The sequence below is a fragment of the Petaurus breviceps genome, unplaced genomic scaffold, assembly GCF_028583685.1.
Source record: "Petaurus breviceps papuanus isolate PSGF00001 unplaced genomic scaffold, PetGlider_PUasm1.0 90897, whole genome shotgun sequence".
NCBI lineage: Eukaryota > Metazoa > Chordata > Mammalia > Diprotodontia > Petauridae > Petaurus > Petaurus breviceps.
In genome coordinates this window covers 13,284,046-13,306,226 of record NW_027187374.1, presented here as the reverse complement: position 1 = coordinate 13,306,226, position 22,181 = coordinate 13,284,046, and the positions used below count along the sequence as shown (strand labels likewise).

Sequence of the window (22,181 nt, the reverse complement as noted above, 5' to 3'; positions counted from 1 at the left end):
GATTGGCTAGAAAGTTAAAACCTCTGACATCAACTTGACATCACATCTCTTGGAACTCCTCTTCTGAAACCCCCTTAACAATAAACAACACATGTGATTTGGAGAATTTGGGTGTGGATGCAACCACTAAAAGCTTGACATTTAGGTTAAATAAGTTTCTCCAGAATATGGGTGACAGGTGAAGTTACAAGGAGAGATACAACTAAGAAGTCAAGGATAGAGATACAAGTCATGGGACAAAAGTGGAGATACGAGTTAGATACAAGTCACAAGAACAGAATTGTGTGCCAAATGACTTGAGGTTACCCAAGTAAACTTTCAAGGGTAAGAAAAAGCAAGAGGGGATATTAAATCTAGCATGATCAAGTCTTAACAAAATAGTATTAAAAATCAACTTTCAACTTCATAGTTTATAGTATTGGACAATTATTGAAACCACTGTTATAGAGAAATAGAATTTTTTTTCTGATACCTTGATATGGCACACAAAGGAAGACATTTCAGTTAGTCAAATTCATAGCAATATAATTAAAAAAACCACTTACCTCTTTAACATTCTGTAAGGTTTCCGGTGTAATTGTAAAATCCACAGGACTTGGAGTTGATTTACCCTTCTGAGGCTAAAATTGGAAAGTAAAGGCAAATAATTTTAGTTTACAACATAAAGAATTCTTTTAATAATAGTGTTATTTCTATGAAAACAAGGTCCATAAATAAATTTTTTTTTGGAAGGCATTTGGGATTAAGTGACTTGCCCAAGGTCACACGGCTAGTTTTTGTGTGTCTGAGGCCGGATTTGAACTCAGGTCCTCCTGACTCCAGGGCCAGTGCTCTATTCACTGTGCCACCTAGATGCCCCCATAAATAATCTTAACATTACTGCAAATATATCTATTTTAACCTTATTCTTTAAAGTCATATATACACAAATCTAAACTTATTTTTTTAAAGAAATCTCACCTTTACAAATAGTAATGAATGTGCCCAAATTATCAATTAGAGCTTCCAAATCTGAGTTTGTATATAAAACCCAAGAGCAATGTATAATTATAATTAGAAGAGAAACAGATCAATTAACTTTCACAGTCATAGTTAGGAAAGATGTTCTTAACCAAAAGAAAAAGGAATAGGGACAATTACAAAAGATAAGTAGACAATTTTGTTTACATGAAATAGAATAGTTTCTGAACAAATTAATTCTTCTAAGCAAAGAGTGGAAGCAGTAAAAGTGGAAAAAAAAATTTGTGTCAATTTCTTACAAGGGCTTTGGTATCCAAGCTATGTAAACAACACCATGTAGTTTTATTATTTTAATAGTTCTTATCTTGTTAAATTGTTCATAATATTACTTGCCACATGAAGTAACTGGCTTCTATTTCATCTATTCTGTGGAAATTGAGGAGATTAGAAGAAGTGGTTAATTTGTGGGAACTGAGTGAACCACACTGATTATCTTGTGACTCGATTCTGGAGCTAGCTCAGTTCCCTAATCAATTATGGGTCTGGTTCAAATTCTGTCTTGTAAGAAAACTTTATTCAACTGTGAAAATTGGGAGAAAAGCTTATTGTACTGTTTGAATCTAGCCACGCATGGCTGGGAAATGGGACCACCTCAACCTGCTGTTTAGAAACCCTGAACTAAGGACCTGGGTTATGCCGACCAGAAACCCAGTCAAATCTAAAGGCTGATGAAAGTTTTCTCACAATTGCTCCACATTATATCCAGGTTTATCTTCCCTTACAACCATCACTCTGTAACCTTTCCTCCTTCGAGGCTCACGCAATCCATCCAAAACCTTAGTAGCTGTTTTCTACAGACCTCCAGGATATTCCTCTTCCTTCTTCAAAGAACTCAGCACATAGCACAAAATCTCCTTCTCAATTCCTGGCCTCATAGCAGGGAACTTCAACATATATACTGATATTCCCTGAAACACCCTAATCCTTAGTTTCTCCACCAACTCATCTCCCATGATCTACTCCTCTACTGCACTTCAGTCACAGACAAAGCTGCTCATATATATCCTCGATCCTGCCATCATTCACCAATATGCCACCTCCATGGCCATGAGCTCTGAAATTCTCTTTGGTTGTTCAGTCATTGTAATGGTAATTTGAAGGCCTTCCATGTTTTGATAATAAACTCTGCCCCCTAATAGGCTGAATATAATCAGATGGAGACTGTGGTGGAAGGAAGATATTCTTTTATGTGCTTATTTTCTATTATCACTGTTATATTGTTGCAAAGTTCTATTGACACTTTACCCCTACCAGTTACCCTTAAATTATCATTAATCTATGTAATGAAATGTATTGTTAATGTATTTTTGCTATGTAAGGGACATGAAAAGATCTTGGGGCGAAATGTGAATTTGAAGATCTTCCTTGCTTTGAAAATAAACATGTCAGCTTAAGACCAACAGAAAAAAGGGATACCAGCAAAAGTAGCTGCTGGTAAGTAGTCTCTCAGCAAAATCAGAAACACCAAGTAGCCTGTAATGCTCTGTGTCCAGAAGCAGAAAAAAGTGATCCTCCTCAAAAAAATCTCAGGGCAATGGACAGCAAGCAATGCTGCACAGCAGCTCTCAAAACAAGTTACTCCAAGCCAGGGGATTTATCTATGGCACCTGATGCTCAGTCCTGAGAAGCAAAAAATCCCTGAAGATATGGCCCTCTGAACCTCAAAGATCTAAGGGATCCTCAATTCAGGAGTTGGAGGTCATCCCAGGAAGCCAGGTGACCTACAGCAAGCCCAAACAGGGCTGAAGCACCTCACTCCAAACCTCATCAGCAGGTATGGCCTGGCCCTGGTACAAAGCCCCAGTTGAGTAACTAAAAATGCAGAGATGAATAAATCAAAGACAATACAAACCAGTATTAAAATTTATCACAAATTAGAGAGCTATAAAAAGGAGAGAATAACTAATAACATCAAGCAGAGACTCAAAGGAAAAAATGGATTTTCAAGGACAACATGAATATCTAGAAGAAATGAAGAGATTTTAAAAATAAAACAAATACTACATAGAGGAAAGGAATTAGAAAAATAAATGACTTGAAAAGATAATGGGAAATCTTACCCTTGAAATGGACTCCCGAAAACTAGAATACATCAAAGACAAATCAAGAAACAACAAGAAATGTTAGATCAAGATGAAAATATTGAGAAAAATTAAAGAAAATATAAGTTATCTGGTATCAAATACAAATGACCTGTAGATAATTTAAGAATCAATGGGCACCCTAAAAACATTTATTTTTAAAGCTTTAAAAAGCCAAAACACTACACGTCAAGAAATCATCAATGAAAACTGCCTAGAGCCAGAAGAAAAAGTGAAGATAAAGTCTATTAATCATCTCCCAAAAGAAGCTCCAAAAGGAAAAGTCCAAAAATCCTTAGCTCCCACTTCAAAGAAAAAATGCTCTAGGCACCCAGAGAGAAACAATTCATATAACAATGGATAGTCACGATCATACAACACCTAGAAGGCTTCTATTATTAATAATGATCTTAGAATACACATTTTCAAAAGGATACTAGAATAATTCAGCCTGAGAAATGGATTATAATCCTTTAAAGGGGAAAAAGTGAACTTTTATTGGTATAAAGAACGTTCAAGAATTTCTGGTGAAAAGAACAGAGCTAAATAGGACCTCTGAAATACAAGAATCCAGAAAAACATGGAAAATGTAAATTTATTTGAGCAATTGGGAGGAGTTATATGATGATGTAGAACTAACATTCTAATAGGAGGAGATCAAAACAAGCATCCTTTCAGAACCATAATTACTTCAAAGGGTATTGAGGGAGTTAAATAAGAAAAATAGAAGTCCTGGTGGTTAACTGTTCCTGTTGGGATGGTTTGAAGAGAGAAAAGAAAAGGTTGGGTACAAAGAGGAATACAGTCCTGTAGAAAAAAAGGAGTATAATTTGCTATTTTTTATAACTGGAGTGAGAAGGCATTAGACAAACATCTACAGAGGATGGGATAGAGGAGATAGCCATTAGATAAACCTCACTCTTATTTAAAACAAAGAAAGGATATCTCTCTCTCTCTCTCTCTCTCTCTCTCTCTCTCTCTCTCTCTCTCTCACGCACACACACACACACACACACACACAATTTCGTGTAAAAAATATCAAACTGAACACAAATTGAAATGAGATCATGTGGGAAGGAAAGATGATCTAGTCAGAGAATAGTCACAAGCAAAGCAACCTTCCTGAGAAGGGGACAGAGAGGTGAGGGAAGAGAAGAACAAAGAGTGTGCCACAGATCGCCTCTTGGAAAACAGGGGAATGGGCCAAAACAAATTGTGAAATACATGTAAGGGATTATTACTGTGCCATAAGAAATGATGAAAGACAATTTCAGAGAATCCTAGCTAGCATGAATTGATACAGAGTGAAGTGAGCAGAACCAGGAAAATAATTTATGCAAGCCCAACATTGTAAAGACATAAAAAGATTTAAAACTCTGATTAAAGCATTTACCAACCATGTTTCTGGAGGCATGTTACCCACCTCCTAACAGAGAGGAGATATGGACACTAACTGTAAAAAGAGGCACTCAGTTCAGGACATTATGGTCACTGTATGGATTCATTTTGCTTGATGGAGCTTATTTATTACAAGGGGTTTTTCTTCCTCTTTCTTTCTCTTGGTTACTAAGGGGAGAAGGGTGGGGAAAGGGATGTTATCAATAGTGATTCCCTCAAAAGAGGGACATTATAACATATGTTCAACTGCCCAGAAGAGAGGAAGTTCAAAAGTAAACAGGACAGTTTTGAAAGTAACATATGGAATTTATTGTTTGTTTTTTTAAAGCAAAGTTTTGAAATGAAAATTCGTGGTTTCATATGAAATTCACATCTTCTCTTTTGCTCTACATATGCAAATGCTTTTTTTTTTGGTGTCTAAGTTCACAGGAAAAAAAACTGAAAGTTAAAAAACATAGAACAGAAGAAAGTTCTGAAAGAAAAATGATGTTGCAATTATGTGTAGAATTTATTATAAACTTTTTTAAAAAGCAAGCTGTTATGAAATAGTGTGTGCCTTAGATTGCCTCTTGGACAACAGGGGAATGGACCATAGCTTCACATAAAATCTGTTCTGCTGTATAAAGAAATTTAGTTTTTAAGTTTAGATTTAAAAATAAAATTTAAAATTAAAAAATGACAATGGGAGAACGGGAGGAAGTAGACAAAGCATTTTGAAAGTAACATTTGGATATTTGTAATGGATTTTGTTTTTCTTCTTTTGTCTTTTGTCAATGTATAGAGGGAGGGAGGTAGATGGAAAAGAATTCATAACTGAAAATTAAATTAAATTTTTAAAGTATTACATATTTTTTTAATCCAGTTGTGAAATGTAGATTCAAAGTTTCATTAAAAATTCATTCTTCTGTTCTGATGTGTATACAGAAAGGCTCTTTCTTTGATGCTAAAGTTCAGAATTTAAAAATTAAGCTAAAAATAAATTCCAGTATTTAGAGAGTAAAAAACAAACAAACAATTATTAGGAGTCAATAAACATGATAGGCACTGAATAATATTTTGGACAAAAGAACCTGACTTGTGATCTCTTAACTGGAGACCTCCTCTCTGTATTGCTAAATTTCAGGAAAGACCCAGCCACGTGTCATTTCATTCCCTACCCTCTGACCACCTCAGAATCCTCTACTTCTTCCTTGCCAACCTCCTTATTTCTGAGGATGTATTCTCTCTCCAACCTCTCACTTTGGAACGACGAACTGTGGCTCTCCCTGACATTTCAACTAAAGGGTGAAGTGTATTAGGAAAGATCTCCTAACCCCTCTCTCACTTGCCCAATGCAGTTAGGCTTGTGTTCTGTTAGGCTTCATAGCTTGAGTTAGAACATGGACCTTTGGTATGAATATTTATAAGAAATGGTTATTCAGCAAGCTCTACCCTTTGGTCCAAAGTTTTTCAAGGTCTTCTAAAGCACAGATGTAAAACTTATGGCCCCCTAAACACTTGAATGAGTCTAAACCAGATTAAAAGATAACTGAAAAATGCTTTAAAAAAAATAAGTAGGAGCAGGTAAGGTGGCGCAGTGAATAGAGCACCGGCCCTGGAGTCAGGAAGACCTGAGTTCAAATCCGGCCTCAGACACTTGACACTTACTAGCTGTGTGACCTTGGGCAAGTCACTTAACCCCAACTGCCTTGCCTTCCCCCTCCAAAAAAATAATAAATTTTTCAAAGGCAAAAATACAATAAAATATAGATATTAATTTATGGTTCTCTAAGTCTATATGCAACCCACAAGGATCTATTTCTATTTAATTTTGACTTCCATTACTTATGGGCAGTGAAGTGGTATAGCTGATAAGAGTATTGGGTCTGGAGTCACAAAGACTCTTCCTGAATTTAAATCTGGCCTCAGATACTTACTAACTTGTATGACTCTGGGAAAGTCACTTAACCCTGTTTGCCTCAGTCTTGTCATCTTTAAAATGAGCTGGAAAAGGAAATGGCAAAGCGCTTCAGTATCTTTGCCAAGAAAACCCCAAATGGGGTCATGAAGAGTTGGCCATGACTGAAAAGGACTTAGCAACAACAACAAACCACTACTTAACTGATTTTAGGGCTGCTATCACTCAATCCTGACTTTAGATGTTCAAGAAATTTGATACAGAGAGCATTAAAAGAGGAAGAGATAAACTAAAATAGAAATATAACAAAGATAAAACAATTTTAACAGTTCCCTGAGTGACTGAATCTGAAAGAGTCCTAGGCATGCCCTAGTCCTGGGATTAAATGATCAGGTCATTGAGTGGATCTCTCAATAAAAAAAGGTGAATCCTTAGTAGGATTGGCACCAGGAACATCATGACTACAGCAAAGATGATGAAATTTCCTGCACAATGACCAATACTCATTACATGTCAGGAAGAATACATGTTATAACATTCCAAGGGTAGGGAGAAAGGAAACACAAGATTTTTGCCTTAACAGAGTACTCTGAGGTCCTGTCCCCTATCTTCTGTGGAATTCCACCAAGGGTGAAGAAAAGGAGAGAGAGTAGCTGGTGCAAAAGAGCTGGCCTAGAAAGGAATTAAGGAGCCAAACGAGTAGAGGTCACAGTGAAGATAAAGAATAAAATTTAGTAAGGGAAGGCAGAGGGAAAGGTGAAAAGCTAGGGTCAGATAAGGGGGTTTGGGAATGTAAGATCAAGGGTATGACCATCTTTGTGTAGAGAGGAAGTAGGATGGAGGCTACCAAGAGAACATAAAAAAACAAAAGATGGCAGCTCAGGACAGAGCCTTGGGTTACACCTATAATAAGTGTGCATGATATAGATGACAATCTAGCAAAAGAAAGTGAGAAATTGCAGTGTCTACCTGGATGACTTTTTAGATACCTCTTCTGGTTCATCTACCTGTTTTACTCACTCCTACTTGAGTATTTGAACCTTCCATCATCAAAGTGGCTTTCATTAAACTAACAAGATGATTCCAGATGTTATTCTAGAATGATATAATGTCTCTATGAAAAAGTTGTTTTTCTTTGCAACAATGTTTCATCATTCTAGATTTAGTTTGTCACTTATATGCTAATAGTACTTATATGTAATGGATTTTTCACATAACCTAAAAGTGTCAAATTTTCAGTGATTTCATTTCTTGCCAGAGTATCCCAAGCTGCCTCATATGAGGCATGCAGATTCAAACTCAACAGTAACTCTCCTCAGGAATCTAACTCCTTGAACTGCAGTTGCACTGCACAAAATCTGGCAAGAAGCAAAGTTTGGAAAAATATAAATTTCAAGTTTGTAAATCTGGCTGCTAATTAGGAACTTGCTACCCCCAGGAAAAACTGAAAAGTGATTGTAGTTTTATCTTTGATTTTCATCCACTCTTTTCCAGCCTACTCTTCTTTTCTCCAACACATTCTCCTCCTCCCTACAGGCAGCACCTATCAAATGCTTCAAGGCATATTTCCACTTAAATACAGAACTTGAGAGGACCAAAAAATCTTTAAGACACTCCTCTCCAAAATGACTGCTAAAGTGCCCCTCAAGATCATATTACATAAATGTCTGCCAATTGAGAAGGCCCTAACACTATGGTGAGAGAGGTGTTGTACTGGTATTTTTTACTTCTTTTATATTGTAAGAAAAATCAAGCTATACTAGAAAATGTTGTAATTTAGAATCCAAAGACGACTTAGGAGAAATAAATCAGCCATGAACTTAGACATAAATGAAATCTAATGCTGTATAAATAACTTCTCTTGATTCCCTTTCTTATCAGTCCTAGTTTTGGGGATTGTTTGAACTGAACCTGATAATACAGTAATCCGTGCTAACACTCTATAATATCAGGAATAGCCCCCAAAGGTCCTATGGGCTAGTCTAGGTAGAAGATAAGTTCCCTGATGACAGAACGTTTTCGTATTGTTTGTATCTTGAATCTCTAGCATGGCAACTTGTACAAGTAGGCACTTAAAAGTGGTTGTGGAATTAACTCATCTAACCACAAATTCATTCTAGAATAAGTGCAAGAGAGGTGAGGATCATATCAATCTGAGTCTCCCAGCTTGGCATATACAAAGTAGATTATATAAGCATATTTCATTACTACAAAATGTGACATGTAGCCCTTCTAACCCAGTAGGATATAAGCTCCCTGGTGTGATAGTAATGGCAATTAAAGATTCCCCTGTATTGGCTTGGTTTTCAAATTGATTGCGTTAAAACCCAGAGTTTGTTAATCCCACCTGTGGGATGGGCTTGTTGATGTGAAAAGAAAGTCCTGAACTGGGAGGAGCTGGTGATGTAGATTTGGAGAGACACAAAAGAGAGGCGGAAGATCTTTTTTTGGAAGCAGCACCTCGTGGAGAGAGAGAGACTAAGAGAATTGCTGGTGGCCGCTTTGAATTGCCCTGGACTTTTGAGACCTGCCCCCTGAGCTGCCAAGGACTGAGGAGACATGGCTGTTTTGCTGGTACTTTGTCTGTCTGTTTTGATGTTGTTTTGCCAGATTTGTCCACTGGTGAAAGACAGTCCTTTTGTTGAAGAAGTCCTGGAACCTGGCTGTTCGCTAAGAAGTCCTGAGACTGTCCTGCAGACAGAGAGTGAATACTGTCCACTGGTGAGGGACAGTACTGTTGTTGCAGGGGTCTGGAGACTGTCCTGCAGACAGAATGAATGCTGTCCACTGGTGAGGACAGTGCTGTTGTTGCAGGGGTCTGGGAGCCTTTCTATTGGTTCAGAAGCCCTGAAGAAGGATTTTCTTGTTGTATGTTTACAGAAATCCTGGGAGAGGGCTTTGCTAATGTGTTCAGGGGTTCTAGGACTGTTCTACAGACAGAGGATAAATTCATGAAGGGACTGGCAATGTATCTTGTGGCTTTGCTAAGCCTTGTCTCCCCAGGAACTAAGATTGCTGAGAACTTGCCTCGTGTCAAGATGAAGAAAAGACCTCCATTTGGGTATTAAGTGCTGTGTTTAAACTTGATGTAACTCTGGGGTAGATTCAATTGTGATCCAGGGGTGGGGAACTTTTGACCTTATGTTTGGAAACTAATCTCCATTTGAGAAGAGGGGCTTTGTGGTGGACTTAATTAAGGTATAGCCTAGGGGTGGAGAAGTATTTAGAACTGAGACTTTGTAATTGATTGAATGATTGGAAGGTCCTGGGGTGGGGTAGTACTTGGAGATTATTTAATCACACTTAGTAAATGCTGTATTTTGAATGATGTCATGTTTTAATCTTCTCTGTTCTTGGTTGGTCACTGAATAAAATAGAGAGCACCTATGCTGGTATTTTGAACCTGGGAAGTTGCCTTTGCTTGGCATTATATTACACCTGGGGACACTATTTTTTTCTTTTCTCTTTATATCTTTATCGCATCCATCACAAAGACCTACTCTAATGTCTTACTGTAGGGTACAGGCAGAAGTATCCAAATATCCCCATGCCTTAAGTACTTGTGTTTAAATACAGGGGATAGGCACTGGCCCTATAAATTCATTAGAACAGGGAACTCATGAATGAGGAAATTCTAACACTGCAGGTCAGTATCTTTTTTGGTCTTTTCTTTATTCACAACACCATGAAGCTTCTCATTGGGTAAACACTTAAAAAAGGTTGAACTGAATGACTATGATAGGAAAGTTTCTATCTTCAAATATTAAAATGGAGATACCACCCAGGCCATATCTTACAGCAGAATGAATGATGAATTCACATATCTTTGTCAAGTCCTTGGCCAAAAGAGAGCGTCTCAGGTCACACCGGAGGGTATACTGTAAGAAACAAAATTGGAAGGAAAAGGTTGCTTCAGTGAAATTTTTCATTTTCATAACCTTGATTTTTAAGTTTTACAAATATTAACAAAATAATGTAAACATATTTAATATAATCCCAATATATAACTACTATGATTTGTTATTTATTTAGGCCATGTTCTTTCTACCTTGTCATTTTGATATAATATATCAGAAGTCAGTTTAGATATTTTTCTGCTAATTAAGCTTTATTCACTTCCCATTATTTGATAAAAAGCTTTCTATATTTCTTCATATTCTTTTAAGTTTACTATTTTCAAAAGAATTATCGTATTTCATTAAACTTCGTGGTACTGAGGAAAGAGTGTTGGATTTGGAATCAAAGGACCCAGGTTTAAATCTCAGCTCTGTCACTTACTACCTAAATCACCTTGGGAAAGTGACTTAAAATCTCTGGGCCTCAGTTTCTTTACCCACAAAATAATAAAGTCAACAAATAATTATTAAGTATTTAGTATGTGCAAGGCACTATGCAAAGAGCTGAAGATATAAATACAAGCAAAAAAGAAGAACATTCTCTGAGGGGGAGAAGGAGAAGTCTAGACTCAGGAGAAAAGCTGGAATGGTGAAGAAACTGATAAAACTGACTTGGGCCCCTCCTCAAAATGGAGGTTCCAAGAGGAATTCACAATTAGAGGATGGGACGTCAGGAGCAAAGGGATCTTCCAGGGTGAGAAGGCTGCCCAGGTAGGATGAGAAATGCAGAGAGTTGGACTTAGATGACTTCTAAGGTTTCTTCTAGCTCTAACTCTATAATCATGACATATACCACATTTTATTTATACATTTTCCTACCATCAGACACCTTTGTTGCTCCCAGTTTTGTTTTACTTTTACATGTAAACAGCTAAAAATACTTTGACAATTTTCAGTTAGTATTTTTTTTATGATACTCTTAGGATGCATTCCCCAAAGAGAAACTTTAACTAGGTCAAAAGGCATGATTATTTTCATTAACTTATCAAATAATGTCAGATTTCTTTCTAAAAATATCTCACAAATCTGTAGAACCACCCAACAATTTTGTCATTTTTGCCATATGGCTGTGTGGCAGCATCTTAGTTTTGTTCTGATGTTCATCTCTTTGGATATTAAAGAAGTTTAACTTTGGGGAGAGGAGTAATTATTTGCCATTTAAGATAAACATTAAACATGACAACATGAAATTGATTCTAGTTAATAAATTATATAAAAGTCAAGTCAATATTTAAGTGCCTACTATGTGCCAGACACTTTGCTAAAGTGCTGTTAATAAAAAATTAACATGTATAATTTAGGAAAAGTTAATATTTAAGATGAAATGATTCCTGTCTAGATAAAATACACTATTTTAATATAAATCTTCAATCACCCCAATAGGCAACTTAGTCCACTGGGAAGAAGATATGATTTTTAAAATATTTTCATTTAGCATTTTATTTTTCCCCAGTTATATGTAAAAACAATTTTTGGGAGGGGGCAAGGCAATTGTGACTTGCCCAAGGTCACACAGCTAGTTAAGTGTCAAGTGTCTGAGGCCAGATTTGAACTCAAGTGCTCCTGACTTCAGGGTTGGTGTTCTCTTCACTGTAAAAACAATTTTTTTAACATTTGTTTTTAAAACTTCTGAGTTCCAAATTCTCTCCCTTCCTCCCTTCCTATCACCCCTTATTGAAGATGCAAGCAATTTGATATAGGTTACAAATGCGTAGTCAGGTAAAACATTTCCATAATAGTCACATAGTAAAAAAAACATAAACAAATTTTTTAAAACTCAAGAAAAATAAAGAAAGTTTTAAAAAGTATGCTTCAATCTGCATTCAGACACCATCAGTTCTTTGGGGATAGATAGCATTTTTCACATGTCCTTCAGAGTTGTCTTGAATTGTTGCATTTATGAGAATGGCTAAGTCATTCACAGTTGATCATTCTACAATATTGCTGCTACTTTGTACATGGTACAGTTCACTTTGCATCAGCTCATATATAACCTTTCCAGGTTTCTTTGAGAGCTCTCTGCTCATAATTTCCTATAGTATAATAGTATTCCATTATAATCACACACACAATTTGTTCAGTCATTTCCCAATTGATGGGCATCTCCTTCAGAAAAAAACTACTATAAATATTGCTGTACATATCGGTCCTTTTCCTTTTAATCTGTTTTAGGATATAGACTTTGTAGAGGTATTGTTAGGTCAAAGGTTTTATAGCCCTTTGGGTATAGTTCCAAATTGCTCTACAGAATGTCTGAATCAGTTCACAACTCCACAAATAGTGCATTAATGCTTCATTTTTCCCACATCCCCTCCAACATTTGTCATTTACCTTTTCTGTTCTATTGGTCAACCTAGTAGATAAGAGGGAGTACCTCAGAATTGTTTTAGTTTGCATTTTTTAAATCAATAGTAAGTTAGAGTATTTTTATGTGGCTATATAAATAGCTTTGATTACTTTATCTGAAAACTGATCATATCTTTTGATCATTTATCAATTAGTGAATGATTCTTAATTCCTATAAATTTGACTAAGTTCTCTAAAATTTTTTGAAAGTTACTATTGCTATTTTCCCCTCTATCCACCCCCCCTCCATTTATTCTATTCTTTCTCTCCTTTCACCCTGTCCCTCAAAGGTTTTGCTTCTGACCACCTCTGCCCCTAATACGCACTCCCTTCTATCACTCCCCCACCCCTCCATTTATCCCCTTCCCCTCCTACTTTCCTGTAGGATAAGATAAATTTCTACTTCCAATTAAGTATTATTCCCTCTTTGAGCCAATTCTGATGAGAGTATGGTTCACTCATTCCTTCCTCATCTCCCCCCTCTTACCCTCAAATGTAAAAACTTTCTTGCCTATTTTATGTGAGATAATTTGTCCCATTCTACCTCTCCCTTTCTCTTCCTCCCAATACATTCTTCTCTCACCCCTCAATTTTATTTTTTAGATATCATCCCTTCATATTCAACTCACACCTGTGCCCTTTGTCTATATATGCTCCTTCTAACTACTACCCTAATAATGAGAAACGTCTCATGAGTTACAAATATCATCTTCCTATACAGGAATATCAACAGTTTAACTTAAAGTCCCTTATAATTTGCCTTTCCTGTTTACCTTTTCATGTTTCTCTTGAGTCTTATATTCGAAAGTCACATTTTCTATTCAGCTCTTGTATTTTCTCAAGAATGCTTGGAGTTCCTCTTCCTCATTGAATGTTTATTTTTTCCCTGAAGAATTATTCTCAGTTTTGCTGGGTAGATGATTTTTAGTTGTACTCCTAACTCCCACCAGAATATCATATTCCAAGCTCTCCCATTTTGTAATGTAAAAACTGCTAAATCTTGTGTTATCCTGTGTGACTCCATGATACTTTGAGGCTTCTTGCAATATTTTCTCCTTGACCTGTGAGTTCTGGAACTTGGCTATTATCTTCCTGACAGTTTTCATTTTGGGGTCTCTTTCAGGAGGTGATCAGCAGATTCTTTCTCCCTCTGCTTCTAGAAAATTAGGGCAGTTTTCTTTGATAATCTCTTGAAATATGTTGTTTAGGCTCTTTTTTTGATCATGGCTTTCAGATAGTCCAATAATTTTCAAATTCTCTCTCCTGGATCTATTTTTCAGGTCGGTTGTTTTTCCAATGATATATTTCACATTGTCTCCTATTTTGTCATTCTTTTGGTTTTCTTTTATTGTTTTTTCATTTCTCATAAAGACATTAGCTTCTATTTGCTCCATTTTACTATTTAAGGAATTATTTTCTTTAGTGAGCTTTTGAACCTCCTTTTCCACTTGGCCTAGTCTGTTTTTTAAGTTTATTTTCTTCAGTATTTTTTTGTATTATTTTCTTCAATATTTTTTGTGTGTGGCTCCTTCACCAAGCTAGCTGTTGACTCATTTTTCATGATTTTCTTGCATCACTCTCATTTCTCTTCCCAATTTTTCCTCTACCTCTTACTTGATTTTCAAAATCCTTCTGGAGCTCTTCCATGGTATGAAACAAATTCATATTTTTCTTGGGAGGCTTTGGATGTAGGAGCTTTGACTTTGCTGTCTTCTTCTGAGTGTATGTTTTGATCTTCCTTATTACCATAGTATGGTCAGTTTTTCTTTTCTATTGCTTGTTCATAGTCCCAGGCTATTATTTGACTTTTTAACTCTTTTCTAAAGTAGGGCTCTGCTTCCAGTATGGAGGGCACACTCTCCCAAGCTTAAGGGGTTTTGTGCAGTTGTCTTCAGAGATACTTCTAGGTTCCTATAAGTTTTTAGTTCTTCCAAGGTGCTATGATCTAAGGAGAGGTGTTTACTACTCTCCTGACCTATGCTCTGATCTGTGAGTGAGCACAAGCATTCTTTTCTGCCCTGGAACTATAAGGGAGGTTCCCCTCTACACTTTGGCCACAAGGTTTGCCGACTAGTGCTCCTCCTCACCCTGGGACTGCCACCCAAGACTGCAACCTGGATCAGAATATAGACAGAGTAACAGAGTCCTGCTTCAGTGCTAGTAAAAAGAACCCTGTAATCTCCTTCTGATCAGATGTTCAGTCCTCTTACTGTCTGTGGGCTGAGTTGCCACTGCTAATTTACTCACTCCTCAAGATCTGCTCCTGGTTTGCTGGGGCTAGGGATGTGCTGGCATGACCTGGGCTCCACTCTCACCCAGGTGCAGTAAATCTTTCCTGCTGACCTCCTAAGTTGTCTTTGGCTTTTGTGGGTTGAGAGGTTGTGATGGCAAGGGAATCTGAAGATCTTCCCTGCCCCTTAATGGACCTCACCTGGAGTGCAACAAGAGAAGCTTGCTTTAGGGGAGGCTTATTTTTCAGGAAGGCCCACACCTTTTGTCACTTTAATTAGGCAATGAGTCATGAAGGCTGTGATGTCCTCTGACCCTGAAGAAGGTTAAATATACTCTGAGGTGAGGTTTTACTTTGGGGCTCACTTATGGGAAAAGTTGCATGATTTGGCCAGATGAGGCTCTGGGTAGCCAATGAGCCCCTCAGCTTTGAAAACCCAGATGTTGCTGCTTCTCTCTCTGGTAACTAACTATGCATGCATGTAATGGTCATACAGCTAGAAGTTCTGTCTGTTGGTCTACTGAATTGTGTTATTTTCTCTATTTTTGTCTGCTTGTAATTTCTGTTTGTATTTTCTGAAGTTCATGATGCTGACTTTTTCCCCTGAACTAAGTGAATGATATATATGTTTGATTAAAGTAAGAGTGTTAACCCCTTTTGAGTTGCTTTCCTTTACAAAAACAGATCAAAGAACCTGTACTAGCAGCCATCCTGGGTATGATATAGGGTGGTTGCTGTTACAGAGGTCTGGAAAATTCCCCTGATGTCAAGGCCTGCTCCTGATTGGCTGGAACCGGGGCTATGCTGGCACAGCCTATGCTGAACTGCACTCCTTTCTCACCCTGCTGCAACAGACCTTTCCTGCCAACCTTCCAAGTTGTCTTGGGCTGGAAATTTGTTTCACTCTGTCTTTTTGTGGGTTCTGCTGCTCTAGAATTTGAGTCATTTTTTAAAGGTATTGGGAGGGATTGGGGGAGATCTCAAGCAAGTCCCTACCTTTACTCTGCCATCTTTGACAGGCAGGCTTTTGCAAGTCAGTAGATGTGATTTTTATCAGCACTTAGCTAATAATAAAGTTAAACTTGCAATTTCACAGAACCTATAATCACTAGTTTCATGGAAAAATCAAGCCAATAACAAATAGCAAACAGATCTTAGAAATTACTTTTAAAATTCTAGCCATTAAGATAGAAAAGGCATTCTCACATAAACTCAATGGATCTACTGGATCTGTGATCTTATCAACTTACTAGTTTTTTTTCCAATGATACAGATCCCAACCCATTCATGTCTACCAATTCTGGGTGATTCTTGTACATGTCCTCTCAAAAGTTTGCCACAGAGGTTCTACACAATGAACTGAAAACCTTATAAATTTTTTTCCAATGTCTTAAGACTGTCAATAGAACACTCTGTCTGTCCACCTGCTATCCCTCATTTTTGCAATGTGACCAGTCCATCTTCTTTTCCTGACATTCAGTTCTTTCTAAATCTTGTTCTTATTAGGAATTTCCCATTAGTTATATATTGTGGCCTGCTCACACTCACATATGAACCTCTCCACTGCTCAATGATACTTACTTGCTTCCATAAAGCAATAGTGTAAGTTTTAGTATTGAAAAGAAAATGAGTCTTTGCTCTTGTGGGAGGTTTAAGTCAATGAAAAACCTCTGCAATTTCTTGAGAGCATTCCAGCTTGCTCTCTTCCTCCTGTTCAACTTTTTGCTCAACTTGTTGTCCATCTGTATTTTCTGTCCCAAATATACAGAGAGTTCTCACTTTACATAAGTGGACCATTCTGCAGACTTCATGTAAAGGATTTTTACATATGGTTTGCCTTGGACTTGGAGAAGTGAAAGAGGGAAGAAGGAAAGTGGGCTTACCCCTATGGAGGGAAGGGAACAGCAGGAGTGGAGTATGAGGGTCTAAGACAGAGAAGTGAGAGTAGGAGGCAGGCCCACACCAGGCACATGGCCACCTGGCCAGAACCAGGAGGAAGAATATGGAGGGTGTGGACATGTGGGGGCCAGACATGGACACAGACAGGATAGGACAGCACAGGGGTGGGGGACAGACAAGGTACCAAGCCCAGAGGATGAAAGACAGACACATGGGGTCCTGGAAACAAAGGAGGGTGGGCAGAGTGGGGCAAAAGTCTCCTCTCTTAACTGTAGAAGTTCTCAAAACAAGCCCCTCAGCCCATGGTGGCAGTGATGTCTGTGAAGTCTCTCTAAGTGTCTGTTCTTCTGCTTTCACTTAGAAGGGTTATTTTTTTTGGGGGGGGGGGCGAGAGGGAAGGTGCTGAGTGATGAGCAGATGTGTAAGAGTAGAGACAGAGAAAGTACAGTATAGTTAACATGGGTTTTTTTGGAATACAAATTTCTTTTTTTTTTTTTGCCTTTTGGAGGCAATTGGGGTTAAGTAACTTGCCCAAGGTTACACGGCTTTTTTTTTGTGTGTGTGGGTGTTAAGTATCTGAGGCCGGAACCGAACTTGGGTCCTCCTGACTCCAGGGCCAGTGCTTTACTCACTGCATCACCTAGCCTCCCCAAAATGCAAATTTCTTACAGAATTCTTCACATAAAGTTGAATTTGAATAATGAGAACTTCAATTGAGAACTTTTTATATCACTGAACATTATCTATAGGGCATCCATTTCAATTCAATTCAGTAAAGATTTATTAAGCACCTACTATGTGCCAGGCATTATGCTAAGCACTGGGGACACAAATAAGAAAAAGGGACTTCCAGGCATCAAGAAGCTTGCAATTTAAAACATGAAGGCAAAACACAAAAGCAAGTCGAGAAAGGGTGAGGTGTTGGGAGGGGGAGGTAGAGGGTGAGCACTAGGGGTTACCTAGTACAGGGGCATCTTGTTCCATAGGTTTGAAAACAAGCAGAGCTGCAGATGGAAAGTGGAGTGGAGGCTGAAATCTGGGCATTAGCCACTCTTCACCCACTTGGTCTTTCCTGCATGGATAGATATACAAATTGCTTTTGGGTGATTTTAGATCATCCATTGCTTAGTGCAAGAAGCAAAATGTCATCTGAAACAAACATCTGGAGGAACTCATTATCGAAAGAAATCCCTCTTTTACCAGAACACTGAACTAGATCACCTCTATGATGGTGACAAACACTTCACTCTTTCTCGACTTGCTTTTATGTTTTGTCTTCATGTTTTAAATTGCAAGCTTCTTGATGACTGGAAGTTACTTTTTCTTATTTGTGTCCCCAGTGCTTAGCATAATGCCTGGCACATAGTAAGTGCTTAATAAATCTTTACTGAATTTAATTGAAATGGATGCCCTATAGAGAATAAAACATCATTTTATCTCTCATTAAATCTTAAAAGAAATCTTAGATGATCTCAATATGTGGATGGAAGATAACTTGGAAAAGTACCTAAATTGCCTACAGCAGTAGTTTATTCACATATATCTATATATGTATACACACACACACACACACACATATATATATATAATAAACACAATGGGATCTTATGTTCTCTACATCTCTCAGTTAATTGCAAAATGTTAAAGATGGATATTGTTATGAATATCACTTATAAAATCCTGATAGCCTAGATTTGTGAATAGCTGACTCTCAAAAGATTTTTATAGATGGGACAGTAGGTCTAGAGATCTACAGTTACTTATGGTTTCAACTCCCCCTTTTCAATATTAATTTTTTTTTCTCATAACACTGGTATCATTCCTTCCTTGAGATTGTTTGTATATTGTTTCTGTTTAGTCATTTTTCAGTTGTGTCTGATCCTTCATGATCCCATTTAGGGTTTTCTTGGTAAAGATACTAGAGTGATTTGCCATTTCCTTTTCCACCTCATTTTACAGATGAAGAAACTAAGGCAAACATGGTTTAGCAATTTGTCTAGAGCCACATAGCTAGTGTCTGAGTTCAGATGTGAATTCAGTTAAATGACTCTTCCTGATTCCAGGCCTGGCACTCTATCCACTGTGCCTCTGGCCCATAATATTCTTTAAATACCCATGGTCTAATCTGGCTGCTTTTTCTATGTTCTCAATAGAATCATTTCTTCTTGTTGTTCAGTCATTTCAGTCATGTCTGCCTCTTCATGACTCCATTTAGGATTTTCTTGGCAAAGATACTGGAATGGTTTGTTATTTCCTTTCCCAGATCATTTTACAGATGAGGAACTGATACAAACAGGATTAAATGACTTGCCCAGTATCTGAGTTTGTATTTGAACTCACAAAGATGAATCTTCCTGACTTCTGGCCCAGCACTCTATCCACCAAACCACCTAGCTGTATCATTTCTACCTTCTCTGTAAGTACATCTAGGAATATAATGTCAGGGTATAAATGTGAGAGCACAAACATCCTTGATTGAGAAAACAATGTTAAAATTATTTTGCAAATCTTTTCCATTTTTCTTCTGCCTATATTCTCCTTTCTATTTTCATCCTTGAATGTCCCTGACTATGCTTAGTTGAACATCTTGCCAAGTTTTCTTTATTTTAAAATTTATTATATTCTGAACTTAAGAAATAAAACAACCATTTCCATAACAAAGGAGAATAGCAAAAAAAGATGAATGCACATGAAACTGCAAATCTGTTGTGTACAACTTGCTATTCCTTTTAAATATATAATAAAGTTATCATGTAACTTTTTTCTTTTCTTCCCTCCCCTCTCCCACCCTAGAGATAGCTACCTTAGACACAAATGTGTATGTGTAAAACCATTCTTCTATTTATCACTTCTTTCTCTGGATACAAATAGCACCTTCCTTTATAGGTAGGTCCTTTGTAGTTAATTTGGGTATTTATCATAGTCAAAAAGACTTAGTCACTCAAAGTAGTTATTAAAACAATATTGCTATTACTGTATACAATGTTCTCTTGATTCTGCTCATTTCACTCTTCACTGTTTCATGCAAGTCTATCTGTGTTTTTCTAAGATCACAGAACTCATCGTTTCTTATAGTATACTAGTATTCCATCGCGATCATATACCCCAACTTTTTTTTGCCATGCTCCAACTGACAGACATCATCACAATTTCCAGTTCTTTGCCACTCCCCACTGTTTCTCTGTTTTATGAGATGATATTACTCATAACTGTCCATCATGTTTGTTCATAAGATCTTACTAACATGTTTCTATAGTAACTTAGTGTTGCCTTTGGCAGTCCTCTCTCTCCATAAATCAAGTAAGTCAGATGTTTGCTCAGTTTGCTTTCTTTAGTTACATAAGTAAAAATTACATAGGTTAAAAAAATAAACTCTCTAGATCCTCCACAAGCTGTGAGCAGTTTTCCAAATAAAATTATGGAAAAGGTGAATACGTAAAACAATACAAAAATGCCCACACTTTGGCCAACCTTCAATTCTGCATTAAAAAGAAACAAAGTACTATTATAAATAAATTGTATCAGCAACCATACTTGCACATTCACACTGGCATATAGTTAGGAGAAGGGGAAAGAAAAGCAAAAAAGAATTTTTATCAAAGCATAATTTTAATCCTTCATTAGCTATGATTTATCTCTCTTCTTCTCTGTGTAAACCACCTACCCACAACCTCAAAGTAAGAAACAATTTGGGGAATGCAAATTTTAACAATTGTAGTCATCCTTATACTGTATTCTTTGCATTGGTCAATACCTTACAAAGGCAGGAAAGATAAGCCATTACTAAAGAAGAATTACAACTACTCTACCAAAACATGGAATATTGCTGATGCTCTAAAACCTAAATTAAAAATGTACACTGGGAGTGGTTTTATATAGCCTTCTCTACCATGTGAAGTACTAATGTCACAATGTTTTGTCCACCTGTATTTTTACTGAAAAATTACCAAAAAATTCTGTTGTATCATTTCTTTGTGCTAAAATCTTTTATTAATGAAGTCACATGTCAGCCTTTCTGGTGGAACACTCCTATGTAAATTCTTACCAATACTAAACTAAACAGCAGTTACATTAAGCAAAGTAATCCAACAGGATAGCAGCATGGTTTGATAGAAAGATCACTGCACTAGGAGTCAAGACAAGGATTTAGCATCAGTTCTTCAGAGTTGCTTAACCTCTAGGAGCCTCAAGTTCCTAATCTGTAAAATGAGTGGTTAAGAGGTGTTCCCAATCTCCAATTGAAAAACAGTCAAAGGATGTGAGTAGGCAGTTCTCAAGTTCTCAACAAAAATCTGATTCTGTTTCAAATTACTAAAAGCAAGAAAAATACAAATTAGAGTAACTCTCTTAAATTCTACCTCACACACATCTGTTTGGAAAAGGAAAATGACAAATTCTGGAGGCTCTGCAGGAAAACAAGCACAAGTACAGCTATACAACTACTGGGCCTATATCAAAAATAAGTCAAAGAAAGAAGAAATGGTAACATATGTGCAAAAAAAAAAATTTAAAGTTCTTTTGCAGTTCAAAGAATTGGAAACTAAGGAAATGACCATCAACTGAGGAAATGACTGAAAAAATTAAGGTAACAGAAAACAACTATGCTTTAAGAAATAAAGATACAGGGGGAAATTCCCTACTTTCCCCTCTCCAAAAAAAGCAAAAAAATAAAAATAAAATAAAAGAGAAATAAAGATACAGTTTCAAAGAAATTTGAGATTTATATGACTTGATGCAGAGTGAAGTGACATACCAGGAGAACAACTTACATTACAACAACATTGAAAAAATGAACAAACTGGAAAGATTTTAAAACTCTGGTCAACACAATGTCCACCATGATTCCAGAAGGGCTTATGATGAAGAATGCTGCCTACCTCCTGACAGAGAGGTAATGGACTAAATAGGAAGAATGAGACCCACATTTTGGGACATTTATTTTGTTCAATTATGCTTATTTGTTGCAATGTTCTTTTCTTTTTTTCTCAGTAGGGGGCAGAGGTAGAAAAGAAAAAAAGACACTTGTCAATTTAAAAAAAAATTTTTTTAAAGAGAGAGACAAGAGGCTCTTTCCATCTCTCAAATGGTAAAAGACAAAATTTCACATTATACTTGAAATATCTGTGATCTTATGAATGTGAGTACTTCTGCCAATGGTGCATGTTACAACCTGTTCATATCCATTTTGTGCGATATTTATCTGTTCCCCAGTAAATATGTCATAAGTGCACCACCATGCTTCATCAAACTTGGCTTGAGGCCTTCCTTATGATATATGGACATTGCACATAGGCCAGCTGAATTCATTAGTTATTGCTTACTCTTACTATATAATTGATCTGTCTTTTTTTTATTTTTGGAGGAGGGAAAGTAGGGTAATTGGGGTCAAGTGACTTGCCCAAGATCACATGGCT

General features: G+C 37.0%; 1 protein-coding gene across 1 annotated transcript in view; it reads right to left on the bottom strand.

Annotated features, from left to right (window-relative positions):
* Window positions 1–22,181, bottom strand: part of VPS26C (VPS26 endosomal protein sorting factor C) — an 80,836-nt gene that overhangs the window by 21,342 nt on the left and 37,313 nt on the right. The window contains exons 4-5 of the mRNA XM_069075025.1: window positions 10,194–10,274; window positions 546–620 (exon numbers count right to left, since the gene is read on the bottom strand). Coding sequence (XP_068931126.1) covers window positions 546–620; window positions 10,194–10,274 — 156 coding nt within the window. The remainder of the gene's footprint in view (window positions 1–545; window positions 621–10,193; window positions 10,275–22,181) is intronic.